Source organism: Galleria mellonella, unplaced genomic scaffold (assembly GCF_026898425.1).
Source record: "Galleria mellonella isolate WM207_F2 unplaced genomic scaffold, CSIRO_AGI_GalMel_v1 utg28, whole genome shotgun sequence".
NCBI classification, from domain to species: domain Eukaryota; kingdom Metazoa; phylum Arthropoda; class Insecta; order Lepidoptera; family Pyralidae; genus Galleria; species Galleria mellonella.
Genome location: NW_026442064.1, coordinates 2,346,740 through 2,366,749, shown reverse-complemented (window position 1 = coordinate 2,366,749; position 20,010 = coordinate 2,346,740). Strand labels below are relative to the sequence as shown.

Sequence of the window (20,010 nt, the reverse complement as noted above, 5' to 3'; positions counted from 1 at the left end):
TTGTTGTTATTTGTTTATAATCTGTATCATTCTTTAAAGGGAACGAACGGAATAAAGAGTTTTCATTCATTCATTCACTCGTATGTGAAAGAACAAGTTAGATCATGTCGTTATCTCATTCTATTACTAGTGTCGCTACCGATAACAATTCTATAGATAGATTCGTTTGCACTTTGTATTATTTGGTCTGAGTATCCTCATCTGAGTATCTCTCTGATGTCTCGCCAGCGTAAGCCATCAGCGGGAGCGTAGCCAGTTTTGTCAATATGACAAAATATGTCCATGTGGTTTAAATTGCTTGTTGGATTTTATAAATTTGGTATTGACAGATTCGTCTTAATTTAATGATTTTGATCTGCCGAGAGCTATAGAAAATACAATGTATCTTTGAAAATCTCAATTTGACCAATTCTTGTTTAAAGGATGTAAGCTTTTTTTTTTTTAATTAAAATTAGTTATCTGACAATAAATAAAGCGCTTATATTTAACTACGTGTGTTTTTAGTAATCTAGTCACATCCTTTTTTATAAATATTTATTATAAATAAAAAAAATCTTTAAATAAAAATAAATCTTTTGATCCATTACATACAGCTATAACTCATAATAAATTATTCTAAATCCAGCTGTTTCCAGGTTCTATCTATCTCGCTCGCACTTATATATAATAGTGTAGCATGACAGTAACGCTAACGTGGCAAGACTAATGATTTTTGACGCTACGGTATAACACTTTAACTTAAACTTTCTTAATTTAAAATATTTTGCCATCTTGAGCATCTATGAAGATACAGCATCATTTTGTATAGCTGTATTTACTTAATTTATAAATTTAATGAAGACTAAGTTTAAGATGTGTAATCTTTTCTAAAAATTTGTTTTTTTTTTATACCACTGAGATGGCAAACAAGCATACGGCCCACGTGATGGTAAGCGGTTACCGTATCCTATGAACGCCTGCAATACCAGAGGTATTTTATTATTAATTATTATTATTATTTATTATTATTTGATTGGAACCTATAAAACAACTAAACTATAATATAAATAAACTCGTAACTCAAGTTGAACGACAGTAATGGTCTAGCGTTTTGATATACCGCCTCACTTTTCAATTCCCTTGGGTTTGTATTTGTGTATATGACTGTTTGTCTCGGTGTTTTCTATGTATAATATGTATAATGATATCAGTCTTCAACTGTCCACTGTTGAACGTAAGCTTCCCTTTGGGGGGTTTGTAGTTGCTGCGCTTGGCGATTGGGATCTTCAAAGCCTAATTGCGGACGCGGCCGCCCATCCCTCGCGCTCCCTTAGTCGCGCTACCTTTAGTCGAAGTGGTAGCCCATTCTATCCCGAGACTAGACAGTAAATTTATTGCAACGTATAATATGATATTTAAATATTTCAGCGATGTATACCGGAGTTCGAGAACGCTGCTTTCAACGTGCAGATGGAAGCCACCAACACGTGTGGTGACAACGGTCCCATGATGTACTGCATACAGACATCTGCCGCCACATCCACCAGGTGAACAGATTTATCTCAAATTTAATTAATACATAAAGTATTCTATGTACTATGTTAGGATATAGTCTATGTACCATTTTTCATTCAAATCTATTCATCACCACAGACTTTTCATTATATTAATATTATTTTATTTTTATTTTATACAACTTAGAATGGCAAACAAGCTAACGGTCTACCTGATGGGAAGTGGTACCCGTCGCCTTTAGACATGAGCAGTACCATGGACATAACAGAGTATACTGTTTCGCCCATTATACCCCCCCTGGCGTTGCCATTCCTGAGGACTAACCTGAGGAATAACCCCGCCTGCGCTAACGGGTTACGCCGGCGGCGCACCAGTGAAGGGTGATAGAAGAGAACGAAAACAGGCCAGTTAGCCCACCATGATGAATTCATCAGGAATTAACCATGATAGTTTCCAGGGGGAACCGCGAGGAGGTCGACCTGGTTGGGTATATTGCTAGCAATAGGATTCTCAGTCTCCATTACTAACAATTCCTTTCCCCCTAAAAACTGTCACTATTAAAAAAAAAGAATGTATTTTCTCGTCATAAAATATAACTGCTCCCTTGTGATACAATATATTATTCAGATGACAGTCTGCTAGCACTAATATGTATCACAGTGTAAGGAGTCTTCATATAGTGGTTTATAGACCATAAAAATCTGTTTCATGTCACATTCGTCGCAAAGATTGTCACATTAATTTTAACCAATTTCAAAACGGGGAGATACTCAATTAGAGTATTCCTGTTTTCACATTTTAGTTATGGTGTGTGCGATGGTATGTCTCTGGATAATTTTATGTTGCGAACTTAAATAAGTTTTGAGTTTTCTAAATTTTGAATTCTATATTCTAAATTCTTAACTTAGAATTCTCAATTGTCAATTCTAAACTTTAAATATATAAATATATGAACCAAATTCGTAGATCAAATTGAGTTTTCTAAATTTTGAATTCTATATTCTAAATTCTTAACTCAGAATTCTCAATTGTCAATTCTAAATTTTAAATATATACATATATGAACTAAATTCGTAAATCAAAACTGTCCACATTAATAAATTAGTAAATCTATAAAATTTAAAAGTATTAATACACACGTGATTCTTTGACAGGTACCGAACGAATGAATGATAGTATTACTCCCCTGCCCCCATCTTCCCTCAAATGTTACTTTTTATAAACTTTGTAAAACTATTATAGGAAAAGTAATTCTTTATACTGTGCAAATATCTTGTATTGGGGGAAAGGGATTGTTAGTAATAGAGACTGAGAATCCTATGGCTAGCAATATACCCAACCTGGTCGACCTCCTCGCGGTTCTCCCTGGAATCTATCATAGTTAATTCCTGATGAATTCATCATGATGGGCTAACTGACCTGTTTTCATTCTCATCTATCACCCTTCACTGGTGCTCCGCCAGCGTATCCCGTTAGCGCAGGCGGGGTTACCATACGTTTTCACCCATCAAAAAAAATCTTGTTTTGTGGGCAAAGGGATTGTTAATATACCCTATTAGGTTGATTTCCACGCGGTAGCCCTGGAAACCATCATGATTAATTCTTTATGAATTCGTCATTATGGGCCAATTGACCTATTTCATCCTCATTTATCATCCGTCACTGGTGGGGCACCAGTGACGGCCAGTGTATATCGATAGCGCAGGCGGAATTTCCATTCCATTATTACCCATTAAATAAAAAAATCTTGTATTATTACTTCGTATGTTATACATGTGTATATTTACATATTAGGTCGTGTGACTTCTGCCAACCAGGCCAGTTCACCAGCTACTATCTGACAGATCTTCATCATGAACAGAACAACCAGACCTGGTGGCAATCGGAGACCATGAAGGAGGGCATCCAGTATCCTAATCAGGTCAACTTGACCTTACACTTGGGTAAGATAAAAGAACTTTATTTATGTATTTTTTCTCAAACAAGCTTGGAAATGTGAGCTTTATTTTGACAGTCTTCTTCGAGATAAATCAAAATTGCCGTACTGGCCAGATACATGCGGGCAGCGGCCGGCAAAAATTGTATCAAAATTCATATCTGTCGTGTTTTGCGGCCAGATAAATTACTATGTAAACTCATATCTGTCCTGTAATTTAAAAATGGAATGACCTTTTACTTCGAAACATGACTACCAAGGAGTTAATTAATAAAAGGTTTTATTTAAATTTCGAACTGGCTTGCAAATAGAAAGCTGTTAATTGAAAAAAAAAAATACAAAGGAACATTATGACGCGTGAAAAATTATTATTGTTCGTATTTCGTCATTGAACTTAAAAAGTAAAATTGTGTTTTTGATTTCCGCGCATTGTTTGAGAAAAGTACTATACAAGCCTTGGCCACAACTAGGCATTGATGGACTCATGTATGTGTGCCTCGGCTACGCCTCGGCCCACATTTACACCTTCGTCCATCAATACCTCAGTTGTTGGCCACTGCAGCAATGTAGGTACTATTATAGAACACACACATCACAAAAATATGAACATGCTCGTATGTATATACATTATGTGTCTTTGTGTAGCTTTAAAGTTTTTTTTTTATAATAAAGTAATAATATAATTTATAATTATAATAATATTTTTTATAATGAAATACTAACCCCACTCTATTTGAGTACACTAATATTATAGAGGAATTTTGATATATATATATATATATATATATATATATATATATATATATATATATATATATATATATATATATATATATACACACATAGGAGTACATACATATCTGTCACGCCTGTCTCCCTTGAATTTTAATACTTATGATCATATTTGTATTATATCATGGTTAAGTTGATGCTTTTACCTTTTCTTTTATACAACTTAGAATGGCAAACAAGCTGACGGCCCACCTGATGGAATGTGGTAACCGTCGCCTATAGACATGAGCAGTACCATGGACATAACAGAGTATACTGTTTCGCCCATGATACCGCCCATGCGTTGCCATTCCTGAGGACTCAGATGTTATTTCTCTGTACCCTGTAAATTCACGCCATATCCCACCCTTCAAACCGAAACACAGTGATGCAAACACAACTGATTTACGGTTGAAACACGAATAGGATAGAGGTACCCAATCAATCGACTTTTGTACAAAGTCTCCCTCTGGTAACATATTATGTTATATGTGTGTTTATATTAGTTCAATTATATGTTTATAATATATTAATATATTATGTATTAATTTTTATATTCCTTCAATTCAATAGTGCACCGTCTACTTATTTCTCAGTTTGCCCAAGTGGTTGACTGGTAGAGAACACCGTTCGGTGTTAAGTCCACCACATGTACATAGTTTAACTGTGCATTAAAGTATAAATAAATAAATAAATATATTACACTACAGGCAAAGCGTACGATATAACATATGTCAAGATCGTGTTCTACTCGCCGCGGCCTCAGAGTTTTGCTGTTTACAAGAAGACCAGCGAGGAGAAAGACTGGGAGCCGTTCCAGTACTTCAGGTAAATACTTACTATCAAGTGACGTTCATACGACGTCATTATTTGTTCATTTTAGTGTCGTCATAGAAAATTATTAAAGAATGTCGTTATTTTAGAATCGCATATGTCATTTTGCTGCTTGAAGTCTCACTTTTTAACTAAAAATATATAGTAACGTTTAATACTATGCATTTGTTTATATATGTATTGTATATGTATGTATGTTATTATTATTATAATATATAATATATTTATTTAAAATTTGTGTATGATTGTTTTATTAGTATTCTATTCGCATTGTATTTATGTTAAGTTCCTTTCTTGTACCTTTCCTGCACTAGATTGCTTGCTAACCATTTTGTCTTTCATTGCATTGCGTTGACTAGAAGAGATCTGTTTCCCACTCTTTCTAACATGATGTTACACTAATCGCTGTATCTTTTTTTACAAGGATCATAAAGAATATAAATTATATATATATATATATATATATATATATATATATATATATATATATATATATATATATATATATATATATATATATATAATAAAAAAAATTTAGTGCTTAATATTATATCATAGTTAATGTCTAAATTTCTTCCCAGTGCGTCCTGCCGGGACACTTATGGAGTGCTAGAGCAAAGATCAGCGGACATTGGCGCCGAAACAAGAGCACTGTGCACTAGTGAATATTCCGATATATCACCACTATCTGGTGGTAACGTACTGTTTTCCACACTTGAAGGTCGACCTTCTGCCTTCACGTTTGATAGCAGCCCAGAGCTACAGGTATCGCTATTGCTTTTTCATATCCTTTTTTTTTTCTTTAGAGACTAAAAATTGTTATTTAAAAAAAAATAGTCATAGCTCTAATAACTTCTTCTAGGTTCATATAGGCTAGTCGATTTAGAGTTATATTAAATATAATACTTTAACAGTGTTACGTTTGCTCCTTTTTTTTTATTTTTTTTTTTCAACTTTTTTCCAAAGATATCGATAAAAGAAATTTTTAAAAATTAAGCAAAATTAGGGTTTTTTTTTTGTGTTCAGCCAATTTCAAAAGAAGGAGGTTTTCAATTCAGTTAATATTTTATTACGTTTGTTATCACATAACTCCGTCAGTCATATAACGATTTGTAAAATTAATTATTATCTAAAATATATAGACATACATACAGATTGGTCCTATAGAAATTTTATCAAAATCGGTTCAGCAGTTTAGACTTTAAATCAAAATAACAGGTTTAACCACAATTTCGGTTTTTTTTTGTCTCAAATTCTTATTTTCTAGTTGAAGATGTTTATGAAGCGATAATTGTGCGGATTTTCCTAGAAAACTATTAATTAGATTAATTAAAAATACTGTATTAGGATTCTGTAATGAATCTAAATATGAAAGAAATTAATAAAAAGCTATCCCAGTAATTAAGAAATTTAAATATTTACTTGCTAATACATCTTGCTTGTATTTGTATAGAAAAGCCAAATTTAATTTACCTAGGAACACTCTTAATAGACAAGCTACAACTAGCTAAAATCTGTTTGAATTTGAATGTATTTAGAATTAATATTATAATGGGAAAAGTTCTATTTTTTACATCTATGTTTGTTTATAATGGATAAACTCAAAGTTACTTAACAGATTTTAAAAATTCTTTCACCTATACAGAGCTATATAGAGCGAATAATATATACTGTAAAAAAATTACAGAAAAATCGTGCGAAACTGGAACGGATTGGTAGTTTTACATAAAGTTCTCCCCTCCACGAGAATACTAATTTATTTATTTATTTATAGCAAGGCAACAGATTACAAATTAATACATTTATATAATAAATATTACATAAAACGGCATTAAATTTGCACTCCAATAACTGCTCTGCATAACATTCGATAAAAGAATGACGGCTATATATTTAAAGCAACAAATTGGCGGCCTTAATGTAATTATATATATATATATATATATATATATATATATATATATATATATATATATATATATATATATATATATAGTATAAGTTACAATAACTATATTTCTAGAACCTCACAATTAATAAATACATAAATACTCAGCTCTAATAATAATACGAAAAAGGTTGATTGGGGGTGATGGGGGAAGAGGGGGGAGGTTAGTCGTCGTCGCTAGCAATATATACCTTACATTGGCAACCTCCACTCGGTCCTGGACACCGTTACTGTTAAATTTATAGTGAAATGTCTGAGATAGTACAGTTAACCTAACTTCGTCTTCACCTATCATCCATCCCCCACTGACACCCCGCCAGCGTATACCAATAACGCAGGCAGGGCTACCATTTAGAAAACACCCAACAGGAATGGGTGACGGCCACTGACCTGCGCATCTCCCTGGACCGTCTGAACACTTTCGGAGACGAGATCTTCGAGGACGTCCAAGTACTCCAGTCTTACTGGTACGCTATCGCCGACGTCGCTGTGGGCGCCAGGTGCAAATGCAACGGTCACGCGTCAGTATGCGACACTGATGAACTGCCCGATGGCACCAGGACAAGGGCTTGCAGGTGATGCTCTTGTTTTAATTTAACAAATTTTTGGAACGTATTTTAAATTTATTTACTAGCTATATCCTGTGGCTTTCTCTACACGCCTAAGTATATTAAGTATCCTATATATATTAACTCAATCGTGTATCAAATTTCATTCAAATCTGTACAGCAGTTTAAGAGTGATTAAGTAACAAACATTCAAACAAACATACACTGAATTAATAATGAAAATGATTATTCTGGATACTGGAATGGATTGATTTTCAGAGCTCGGATCGATATGCCACTCAATTTTATTCCTACTTTTGAGGCGATTGAGACCCAAAAGGTCTGAAAATTTACGCTATAGCTTCTCGGCTGTAGCATAGTGTCTAATTTAGTATATAATATAGTTATTATGCTTGGCATGTGAATTGGCAACCGCAGTTAAGCTTTGGTTATGTTTTAAGAAGGGCACTGCCCATCCCTCTACGATTAAGTTCCCTTAGTTGACTCTTACCACACCCACAGAAGAGAAAGGGCTGGTCCATTCTATATCGGGACCACACGACTGGTCGCTTTATATTTCAGTAGAATTTAATAACAATGTAACCAAATTTGGTTGAAATGATCACAGTAACACTCTTTATATGAAATTAGTAACAAAGTGATGTTTCACTTTTCAATCGATTAATGATTTTGTCATTTGTTTCGACTGTTGGAACATCAGCAGACTGTCTAATGGTGTAGTCAAATATTTGTTTATTTACTTTTTTGTTGAGTTCCATTGGAACGGTCTATAAGAACTCGGCCTGAATTTACTGGGTACGGAGGAATAACATCTGAGTCCTCAGGAATGACAACGCATGGGGGGTATCATGGGCGAAACTGTATACTCTGTTATGTCCATGGTACTGCTCATGTCTACAGGTGGCGGTTACCACTTTCCATCAGGTGGGCTGTCAGCTTGTTTGCCATTCTAAGTTGTATAAAAAGAAACTCTCTTTTGTAAATGTGACAATCACCATCAGGTTATATCAGCCTTTAACTGTCCACTGCTAAACAAAAGCCTCCATTTGGGCAGTAGTTTCCACGCTTGGCAGGTGGATTGGCAACCGTAGTTAGGCTTTGGATATATTTTAATAGGGACGCTGCTGCCCATCCCTCGCCCTCCCTTAGTCGCCTCTTACGACACCCACGAGAAAGATAGAGGTAGCCTATTCTATATAACAATGTTTTCTAGATAAATTATTGTTAATAAATAAGTTAATTTATTATACAGATGTGAGCACAACACAGCCGGTCGTGACTGTGAGAGGTGTTTGGACTTCTATAATGACGCCCCGTGGGGTCGCGCGTCGTCCACCAACGTGCACGAGTGTAAAGGTACGTTACCGACTTATTTCGGTGCATTGCGAAGTTTGCTGAAGCGTGTTTGTACTGTGTTTAATTTTTTTTTTTTATATAGAATAGATTTATGTGGGGCAAAGGAGTGGAAATGTAATGTACTATTACTGTTTTTGTTTCCTCGATATTATGTAAATCCTTTTATGTGTTCTAGCGGTTGCATAACGGATTGTGTTTTGAGGAGTTTTTTTAAATGATGCCTACAGCCTTTTTATCATCGCACCGCTCGTCTTCTTCAGGGAATTTATCCTCACACGCTTGAACCTAAATGGTCACGTACAGTGCGGTTTCAGAGAAATTTTCTCCCACGAACGCTGAGGCTGTGAAATGAGCTCCTTACCCAGACTTACGTAGAGTGGAAAGACAGTGGGCTGCATAATGCGACCAACCGTTGATAGTAGAACTATCTCTATTCGGTTGGTGATTAATTGCATACATGGTCCATTCATTTTTGTAATCACTTTTTTCTTTTGTACAATTTAGAATGGCAAGCAAGCTGACGGCCCACCTGATGGAAAGTGGTAACCGTAGCCTATAGACTCATGGTAATGTGATCATATGTCTTGCTATTATGAAAAAATAATTAGTGAAAGAGAAGGTAAATTCGGCATTGAATCCTATAAAAAGCTGCTAGCTTCAAATACGTGGTAGTAGACCAATATCTTTTAAATAGAGATTCGTACTTATCAGTTATATATAAAAGAGGGTCAATGTAGATTTTACTATTTTTTTTTTTTTATACAACATAGAATGGCAAACAAGCTGACAGCCCACCTGATGGAAAGTGGTAACCGTCGCCTATAGACATGAGCAGTACCATGGACATAACAGAGTATACTGTTTCGCCCATGATACCCCCCATGCGTTGCCATTCCTGAGGACTCGGGTGTTATTCCTTTGTACCTAGTAAATTCACGCTATATCCCACCCTTCAAACCGAAACACAGCCATGCAAACACAACTGCTTCACGGTAGAAACACGAATGGGACAGAGGTACCCAAGCAATCAACTTTTGTACAAAGTCTCCCTCTGTTTTATTTTTAATCAATGATTTAAGGTCTTGTTATCTATTTATTTTGCTTAAATTTCATCATGTTATATGTATTACAATATCTATAAAAATAATGTGAATAAGTACTTATAAAATTAAATAAATGGGGATCTATATACATACATCTAGTTTTGATTTTACATAATTCATGCTGTCTCTTTTTATTTGATAATTTGTCCTTTGTAGGTATTTGAAAATTGGAACAAAAGAGTGTACAACTATTACTAGTGACCACTAAATTTAATAAAATTCCGCCTTTTTCTTTTTCTGTATTTTTCATTAAACATTATTAATTGGAAGGAAATAACGAGTAAAATATTTCTTTGAATGTTTAATTATTTCGTGAACATCACGGTGATACATGATTACTTAATTATCTAAAACTTATAGAAACAATGCCATTTGACCTTTCTCTATCACATATCATAGAACTGGGCCAACGTTATTTGTTAATGAACCATATTTCGCAACTACGAGTTTAATGTAATAATATCACGATTGATAATTGTAACTATTTTAACATTTTATACGAAGCCAACGCGAGTTTTAAAATATCTGTATTGTGCTACCTATTTTGATATAACTACGCAATATTCAGTAGATTATTTGATAATTAGTTATACTAAAATTGCATGTAAAGTGTATATATTCATATAAGGAATCATAATGTCTTACTTATAAATAAATTCTTGAAAACTTAAAGTTTTTAAGTGTCGTAAATTATTATCTTCTGAGAACAGCAATTTTTCAAGTGTTTGTTATTTCTACAATTTACGTACAAACTATTTAAATACACAAGTATTGAATAGATTCTGAAATTATGCCCTGAAAGTTGAAAAATAGTAATTTAAAACAAAATGTCCTTGGAAGATATCAATTCATAGGAGGGCCTCTTAATAGAGATATTCTTCTTATGGGTTTTCAGATCATAAATTTATTTGAACAAGATTATAGTAAATATATCTTCTCCATCCTATATATCGTTTAAGGCTGTGTGGCTAGTAATTTTTGTTGTTTGTGCAAGCTTTTGTTGTTTTAATGAGCACTATTTAGGATCGTAAATTTTTCGTCTCATAGTCATAAAAATTGTAACACGATATTCAACTCTGATAGGTTAAAATTATAAAGTGACATTGAACTCTGATAGATCATAATTGTGACATGACACATAACTTAATACATAATTGTAACATGACATTCGACTTCGATGGGTTAAAATTGTAAAGTGACAATGAACTCTGATAGATCATGATTATGACATGACATATAACTTAATACAAAATTGTAACATGATATCCAACTTTGATAGGTTAAGATTATAAAGTGACATTGAACTCTGATAGATCATGATTATGACATGACATATAACTTAATACAAAATTGTAACATGACATCCAACTCCGATAAATTGTTACTTGTTTTGGTAATTTGAAATTATAACACGACATTAATATTGCAATAAGATATACAATAAAATTTTGATCATTCCTTCTCATCTATATAATGACATAGATGTAATAATAATGACATAGACATCTGTCTAATGATAGTGATCATGGAGTAGTATCTAGTTATTTGTCTGAGGATTAATCAGATCATAATTGGACAAATGTTTTGAACTGAAACTGTACTTATATAATAGAATAATGTTTTCTTACTTTGTTTATATTTATCGTTACACCTTTTACAAATGCTACAATATATAGTTAATACTTGTTCCCACAATAACTTTTATTACCCAGTCTAAATGTCAAAAGTAATGTTAAGCCATTAAGCTCGACAATAAAATGGCGATATTTGGCGTAAACTTCCGGAAACTTTATGATCAATACTCAACGCGGTAAGGCGTAGTAATCCTGTAGGATTTATAGGCTGTAAATCGTGTATCGAATGTAATTAAAAAAGAAATATTGAAAAACAATGTTGTCAAAAATGTTTATTATATAAATGTTGCTATGTATTAACAAACATTCAAACTGGAAAGATTTGAATTTTTGTTTCTAGTGAATAAAGTAAAAAAAAAAAATACTTGATCGCTTTTAAAATACTTTCGTTTAGCTATATTGCTATATTGCATCTAAGCTGCATTATTAGAGAGTAATATTTGTAGATTTTTTTTAAATGTTACATGAATTGCATACTTCGAGCTCGCCTAGATGACATCATGTAACATGAGATTTGATTTACTTTTTTATTTTATCAATATTCATATAATAAAGTCGTAACTGGTCGCTGTCTACACAAGATATATAAGGAAAACTGTTATGGCTTTATAAACGCAATAGAATCCAAAACAATACCGTATGTATTCATTTTCGAAAATTTCGTCTACTCGTGTGAAGTCGGGTCGAATCGCTAGTATTGCATATTAACTGATAGGTATTTCTCATATTATTATTATTTGACAACTTACTTATGAATTTTTAACAATAATTTTGCATCAATAATTACTGTGCAAAATTTTCGTAATAGCATTATAGCTTGCATATTATAGAGAATGTTTTTTTTATGCAACTTAGAATGGCAAAAAAGCTGACGGCCCACTTGATTGAAACTGATAACCGTTGCCTATAGACATGAGAAGTACCATGGACATAACAAAGTATACTGTTTCGCCCATGATACCCCATGCGTTGCTATTCCTGAGGACTCAGGTGTTATTCCTCTGTACCCTGTAAATTCACTGTCATATCAAACAGAAACACAACCATGCAAACACAACTGCTTCACAGAAACACAAATGGGACAAAAGTGCCCAAGCAAATGACTTTTGTACAAAGTCTCCCTACTATGATGGACACGGTGCTTTGCGTAAATGAGGTCTTAGGTTCAATCGTCACTCTGACTAATTAAATAAATGAACTTTTCTGAATTGATTTAGCTTTGGGTATTCTGAGACGTGCCCTTAGTTTCTCAAAATACAGCTTGATAATTAAATAATTAGAATGATTATGTGCTCTTTATTATTGTTATTACATAAAAAGTTACCTATATATAATACCTTTTTTATATTTAACTAGACAACGGAAATTTAACAAACTTAATATATATATATATATATATATATATATATATATCCAGTTATATATAATGGTTATAAATTAGTAATCATAAGTTTTAAAAATTATAATACAACTTTGTCTTGAAGAGTCATAATTACTAATTTTACAATCAATTTTAAGCTCAGCGCAAGACACTGGGCTAACTAAGAGAAATAACTAACTTAAACTAAGTAGGTACTCGAAGTTCGTATAGTTTATAATAAGATAGATTTTTTTTATGATACTACCTCTGAGTTCGAAATGTTGGTTGCTGAGAAAAACCCGCAAGAAACTCAGCAATGACTTACTATACTTTGCCGGCAGCTTGCAACTGTAACGGCTTCTCGGACAAATGCTACTTCGATAAGGAACTATATGAGCAGTCCGGCCATGGTGGTCATTGCATCGATTGCGCAGAGAACAGAGACGGTCCCAACTGCGAGAGATGCAAGGAGAACTTTTACCAGGGAGAGAGGGAGATTTGTCTACCGTGCAATTGTAATCCTACCGGTAAGTATATAAAATAATACGATGTATAAAACAATTAAAATAAAATGTTTGAACGTGTGGAAAGAAAGTCAGATGAAAGGATGGCGTGTTCTGTCTGAGAGAGTCATGAAAGTGCACGAAACAAGAGATGTATGTAAAGCATTCGGTTCTCTTTTGCCTGCCCTGTAAGGGGCTTGGCGTGAAGATAGATGTATAGATAAAAGATTTAAAAACAATTTTTAGATTTTGACTCATGACTTGAGAAATGTTCTATCGTTTAAATTCCGATATAATTTTTTTTTTTTATTACTTTATTTTTATTTTATACGTAAATAGTAGTTAATGTATTATTATTATATTTAACCCCATAAATATAATAAATATTATAAAATAAATTATACCAAGGAGAATTTTTGGAAGGAACATCCAAAAAAAATGTTATTCCAAATAGTTATTATAATTATAGCTATTATGAAAATGTAAAAAAAACCCAAATCTACAGCAAAAAGTTGCCATATATAACTATGATGTAATTTAGAAATTATATTCATGTTTTTTTTTTATTTTATTTTGAGAACGTAAATAAATTTGTGACTACGGTACGTTTAATATTTTAGGATCGCGAAGTCTCCAATGCAATGCCCAAGGCAAATGCCCTTGTAAACCAGGCGTGACAGGAGACAAATGCGACGTATGCGCACCAAATCACTACGAGTTCACGAACCAGGGCTGCAAGCCGTGCGGTTGTAACGAGTCTGGTTCGTACGAGAACAAGCCACAATGTGATCCCGTCACTGGAATTTGTCGGTGCAAGCAGAATGTTGAGGGCAAACGTTGCAGAGAGTAAGTGCTCGTAATCAATTGTACACGAAATTAAAACCGAGGTCATTAGCGTCATTTTAAGAGAGATATTTTGCTATTTTCCCCAAAAATATGTGATTGGAAAACGATAAAAAATTTTGAATTTCCCATTTGAAAATGCCCCAACGGCCAAGGCCAAATTTATGGGAGGAGGTATAGTATCTTTTCAACCTATGTTGTAAGTTTAGAAAAATATTTTAATTTCACTTTTAAAATATCTCTGTTAAAATGATGCCAATTATTCCAATATTACAAAGAAAGAAAAGAAAGTGTGCTTCGATCATAATGTCGAAACTCGTTTCGTGTAATAACTGGTTTCTGTAACCCAATAGTAGTTGATACTAGTGTGGTGAAATTATGATCATGTCTAAATTAAAGTGTTTTTTTTTTATACAATTTAGAATTGCAAACAAGCTGACGGCCCATCTGATGGAAAGTGGTAACCGTCGCCTATAGACATGAGCAGTACCATGGACATAACAGAGTATACTGTTTCGCCCATGATACCCCCCATGCGTTGCCATTCCTGAGGACTCAGATGTTATTCCTCTGTACCCAGTAAATTCACGCCATATCCCACCCTTCAAACCGAAACACAGCCATGCAAACACAACTGCTTCACGGTTGAAACACGAATGGGACAGAGGTATCCAAGCTATCGAGTTTTGTACAAAATCTCCCTCTGGTGTTACCAATAGCTTCTATTTCTATATGATGTTTATATAATACAATTAACAGTACAATACCAATTGTATAAAAAAAATGTATAGAATCTCTTATCATCATCATCATCATCATATCAGCCTTTAACTGTCCAATGCTGAACATAAGCCTCAGGCGGATCGACAACCGCAGTCAGGCTTTAGAGATGTTTTAAGTGGAACGCTGCTGCCCATCCCTCGCCCTCCCTTAGTCCCTTCTTACGACACCCACAGAAGAGGAAGTGTTGGCCTATTCTATGTAGGACCACACGGCCATAGAATCTCATATAATTTTGTAAAATTATTGAATGCATTATAAAATATGAGGTTTAAAAAAAGTAACAGTACTTTAAACTGTCGGTGAATCAATATCGCGAAATTACACAATAGAAAACAAAATTGAGAATTTAAAAGTGCTTATAATCGAGTTTATTTAAAAAAAGATTATTTTTTTTACTTTGAACCAGTCATGCAACCTTGTCGTGTAATGTAAATTAGGCTTCAGAAGACTATGTTAACCAGGAAAGCTAAATGGAACAAGGCGCCTAATCTGAACATAAAAATTTCAGATGCAAACCAGGCTTCTTCAATATGGATATTGATAATGAATTCGGTTGCACACCGTGCTTCTGTTTCGGCCATTCGTCTCAGTGCAACTCCGCTCCGAAATACCAAGCACACGAAATAAGTGCACGTTTCATTAGAGACGCGGAAAAGTGGACTGCTGAAGATAACCAGCATAGATCGGCTCCACTTCAGTTCAATGCTAACGCTCAGAATATAGGTAAGTAAGATAATTGTGTGTTTATAGTAAGTGGAATAGAAAGAGAAGCGAATGAATTTATGAAAAATGAAGAAGTACGAATGAAGACGCAAATATACTGTGTTAGTGATAAGTAAGTATGATCAATTGACAGCGTTATAGTAAACGGAAAATAAAAGTATACTCTGCTGTCTCCAAATAATAAAGCAAGAGAACGAGTCAGTATTTAATACATATTTGACCGCAGTTACTATCTTTTTAAAAGAAATAACAATTCGGTGCTTTAAATCGTCTAAGATGTTAACACCTGTTTGAGATTTTTTAGCATCTTCATTTAACGATGATTTAAATAATGGTGAATCACTTAACGAGAAACAAACAAGAGAAATCTGATACTAGTTGAATATGGGTTAACATTATGCAAATTTGCTTAATAATATACATTAAAAGTATATTAATTTTATAGCTGTAACATCTCGAGGATCGGAGATCGTCTACTTCGTAGCATCCAGTCAGTTTCTTGGGGATCAGCGGCCTTCCTATAACCACGACTTGAAGTTCACATTGCGTTTGGGCGAGAGTAACGCCTACCCTTCATCGCAAGATATCATACTGGAGGGCGCTCGTGCTTCTATATCAATGAACATTTACGGACAAAACAACCCTGAGCCGTCTGACCAGGTACGTATTCTAAGATCGGATTTTGTTGGCTATCTGCTCAAGCGATTGGTGCAAGGCGATTGTTTTGTTCTAACTTGTTAACGCCTATCTTTAGGGACTACAATCTATTGTTACAGCCACAAGAATATACCTTCAGACTTCACGAAGACCCTCGTTACGGATGGACACCCACTTTGTCCAACTTCGAGTTCATGTCAATTCTTCAGAATTTAACGTCAATAAAGATTAGGGGGACTTACAATAAAGGTGGAGTGGGGTATCTGATGAATTTCAAGTTGGAGACCGCGAAGGCAGGAAGGGAGAGGGGTTCAGCGTCAGCGAATTGGGTGGAGAAGTGTACTTGCCCTGGTGCTTATGTGGGTGATTATTGTGAAGAGTGCGCTCCAGGGTACAAACACGAACCAGCCAACGGTGGTCCGTACTCCACGTGCATACCTTGCGACTGTAACGGGCATGCGCATATTTGTGACACTGCGACAGGTAAGGGAAATTTTAAAATTATGTATTTATACTTTTCATACTTAAGATTACTATTTGAATTGTTATTTTTTATATAAATAGTGCATATACATACATACACACATACATACATACATACATACATACATACATACATACATACATATCTGTCACCTCGGTCACCCATTAAGGTAGGCAGAAACAATGGAACGTCAAATGCTTCGATTCAAACAAACCTCTTTCGCTTCTTTCACATTCACCAATATTTTCATGTTGAAATCGAAGCATTTGGCATTCCATTGCTTCTGCCTACCCTAATGGGAGACCGGTAATGTATAATTACTATTTGTATGAAAAATATGATAATAAATTAGCATTTTGAATTTTACTTCATTAGATAGGTCTTAAGAAAATGCATGATCAAATAATATAATATCAAATAAAGTTCTCTAACTAGTAAATTCGTTAAAATTGAATTCTTGTATATTATGCAATTTACAATGGCAATCAAGCCGACGGCCCACCTGATGGAAAGTAGTAACCGTCGCCTATAGACATACGCAGTACCATCGCCATAACACAGTATACTGTTTCGCCCATGATACCCCCTATCCGTGTCATTCCTGAGGGTACAGGTGTTATTCCTCTGTACCCTGTATTTTCGCTGCTAAATCCCACCCTTCAAACCGAAACACAGCCATGCAAACGTGAATAAGCGAATCACAATTTCTTATCTTTAACTTTTTAAAAAAGACTTAATGTTTTTAAAAAGAATCATATTTATAACGGTAAAGTCGTGGAATCAATCGTCAATACACATTTTTATTTTATCTATCTATCTATCCTATTTAAGAGCTGCGCTCTTGTCGGTGGAGCTCTCGCCATTCACTACGATTTTCAGCGAGTCTCTTCTCTTGATACGACACGACACCAATTCCTTCCTTGATCTGCCTGATGTAACTATGTCTCGGTCTCCCTCTTCCCCTCCTTCCTTATATCTTACCTTCTATTATAATGTTCATGTTCGTCGTGTCGTATCAAGTGTCCCAACATTTTTCCTCTTCTGTCCTCAATAGTTCTAATAGTTTGTCTTTTTTCCTTAACCCTAAGCAGGACCTCCTCATTGCTAATTCGATCCCTCCAGCTAATTTTCTCCATCCTTTTATTTTATAATAATAATAATTTATTTGTTCAAAAACACAGTATGTAGATGTTAGTACTAAAATGTTATGAACATGTGTGTTTTGCCGAAACAATGGCATGCAAAATTTAAATACAATAATGTCATAATTCACTTTCTCCAGGTTTTTGTATTTGTAAACACAATACGACGGGCAGCAATTGCGAACTCTGCGCAAAAGGTTTCTACGGCAATGCCATTGCGGGCACCCCTGACGACTGCAAGGTCTGCCCATGTCCAAAAGACAGTGGGTGCATACAACTCATGGACATGAGCATCGTATGTACAGATTGTCCAACGGGATATGCTGGTAAGTTGTCTAATTGAATAAATTGTAACAAAATTGTCAATTAAACGTCATAGCTCAGTGTAATACTATCTTTGAAAGTCGTGAGTTGAAATCGATCGACAATACTTTGTGACAGTGGCAGATTGTTGCTATTTTACCAAATTTCGCTCCTAAATTTTATCTGTGATAGATCATGCTGATAATTTTAGGCAGATTTAAAGGATTATAAGAAAATTCACATTACCTAATTTGAATTTTCGATAAAGATATCTTTTTAAAAAGTAAAAACGGCAGGAATCTGCTACAATAGGTCACACTGCTTTGTGAATCAATTTGGATTTCGAATTAATTCATAGATAATGAAAAATATTGATAACAAATCGAATTAGTTTAAGTGAAGTAGGCTCGATCCTTGTTACATCGGAATCTGAGGGCCTACCATGAAATGTTTTTCGAAATTTCGGAGCCAAACGAAACAGAAATTTCATGTTAAAATTACATAATACATGCCGTTTGGAAATATTAAAAATGTTCAAATATTGTTCCTTTGGACTTTTATGATAGGACGTACGACGAATGAAATGTTAAACTCCATTTATTGGTCCGATTTTGGTATAAACAAAAACACTAAATTGAGTCCGAAATTTCGGAATTTCATTTCATGGTAGACCCGCTGATATACTATGTGAAATATGGGCTTGTCGAATATTACTTGCATCATAAGAACAGTATGCGACATATGCCACAAACCATTAGGGATTACTGTCATGAACATTTTATTTGATCGGAGGTTCCCTAATAATGGCGACGATGTTGCAAATCTCCCAAATAATCATTATAAAGTGAAATTCTGTAAAGATGTACGAATGTTAGTCAGTCGGGTTTAACTGGCCTTGAAATTTACTATAACAAATGGCATATACTCAGGATTCTCTTTACTTCAGTCCACTCATGCAAAACCACGGGTTATAGAAAATAAGTCACATACTTGAATTACAGGACCCAGGTGTGAGGTCTGTGCTGACGGTCACTTTGGTGACCCCACCGGTCAGTTTGGACCCTCCAAGGAATGCGAGGAATGCCAATGTAACGGTAACGTGGACCCGAATGCAGTCGGCAACTGCAACAGGACTACAGGCGAATGTCTCAAATGCATATACAATACGGCGGGAGCACATTGTGATAAGTGTTTGAGCGGTGAGTGTACGCAATTTTTACATTCATACTCGAAATTTTAAAAAAGTAGACGTGTAAAACTGATGTCTAATTTTTTAGTTAACATATTTTTATTTTGTTAAAAACTTAACTTGTATTTAAAAATGCAACAGCTGTGTTTCTTAATCGTTCTTCTCAGCTGAAATTGCGTTCCAAATTGAGCGGTAGTCTATAAAAATGCATATTATTAAGTTTACTCGAATAAAAATTATTTATTACTATTTGACTCGACAGATGTCGTTCTGTCAAAGGTTTATAAGACTAGCTGTTCGTATATATAAAGAATAAATATGGCGTTTCTTGTTTTTGTAGGCGATTATTACAATTTTTATCTTCATAAGACCCCACCT

General features: G+C 34.4%; 1 protein-coding gene across 1 annotated transcript in view; it reads left to right on the top strand.

The window, feature by feature from the left end:
* The window catches only part of LOC113514176 (laminin subunit gamma-1), a 46,378-nt gene that overhangs the window by 9,418 nt on the left and 16,950 nt on the right, over window positions 1-20,010 (top strand). The window contains exons 2-14 of the mRNA XM_031911535.2: window positions 1,408-1,526; window positions 3,289-3,437; window positions 4,912-5,029; window positions 5,617-5,800; window positions 7,353-7,558; window positions 8,805-8,908; window positions 13,347-13,532; window positions 14,129-14,354; window positions 15,643-15,857; window positions 16,303-16,517; window positions 16,634-16,997; window positions 18,281-18,466; window positions 19,445-19,642. Of these exons, the coding sequence (XP_031767395.2) occupies window positions 1,408-1,526; window positions 3,289-3,437; window positions 4,912-5,029; window positions 5,617-5,800; window positions 7,353-7,558; window positions 8,805-8,908; window positions 13,347-13,532; window positions 14,129-14,354; window positions 15,643-15,857; window positions 16,303-16,517; window positions 16,634-16,997; window positions 18,281-18,466; window positions 19,445-19,642 (2,470 nt within the window). The remainder of the gene's footprint in view (window positions 1-1,407; window positions 1,527-3,288; window positions 3,438-4,911; window positions 5,030-5,616; window positions 5,801-7,352; window positions 7,559-8,804; window positions 8,909-13,346; window positions 13,533-14,128; window positions 14,355-15,642; window positions 15,858-16,302; window positions 16,518-16,633; window positions 16,998-18,280; window positions 18,467-19,444; window positions 19,643-20,010) is intronic.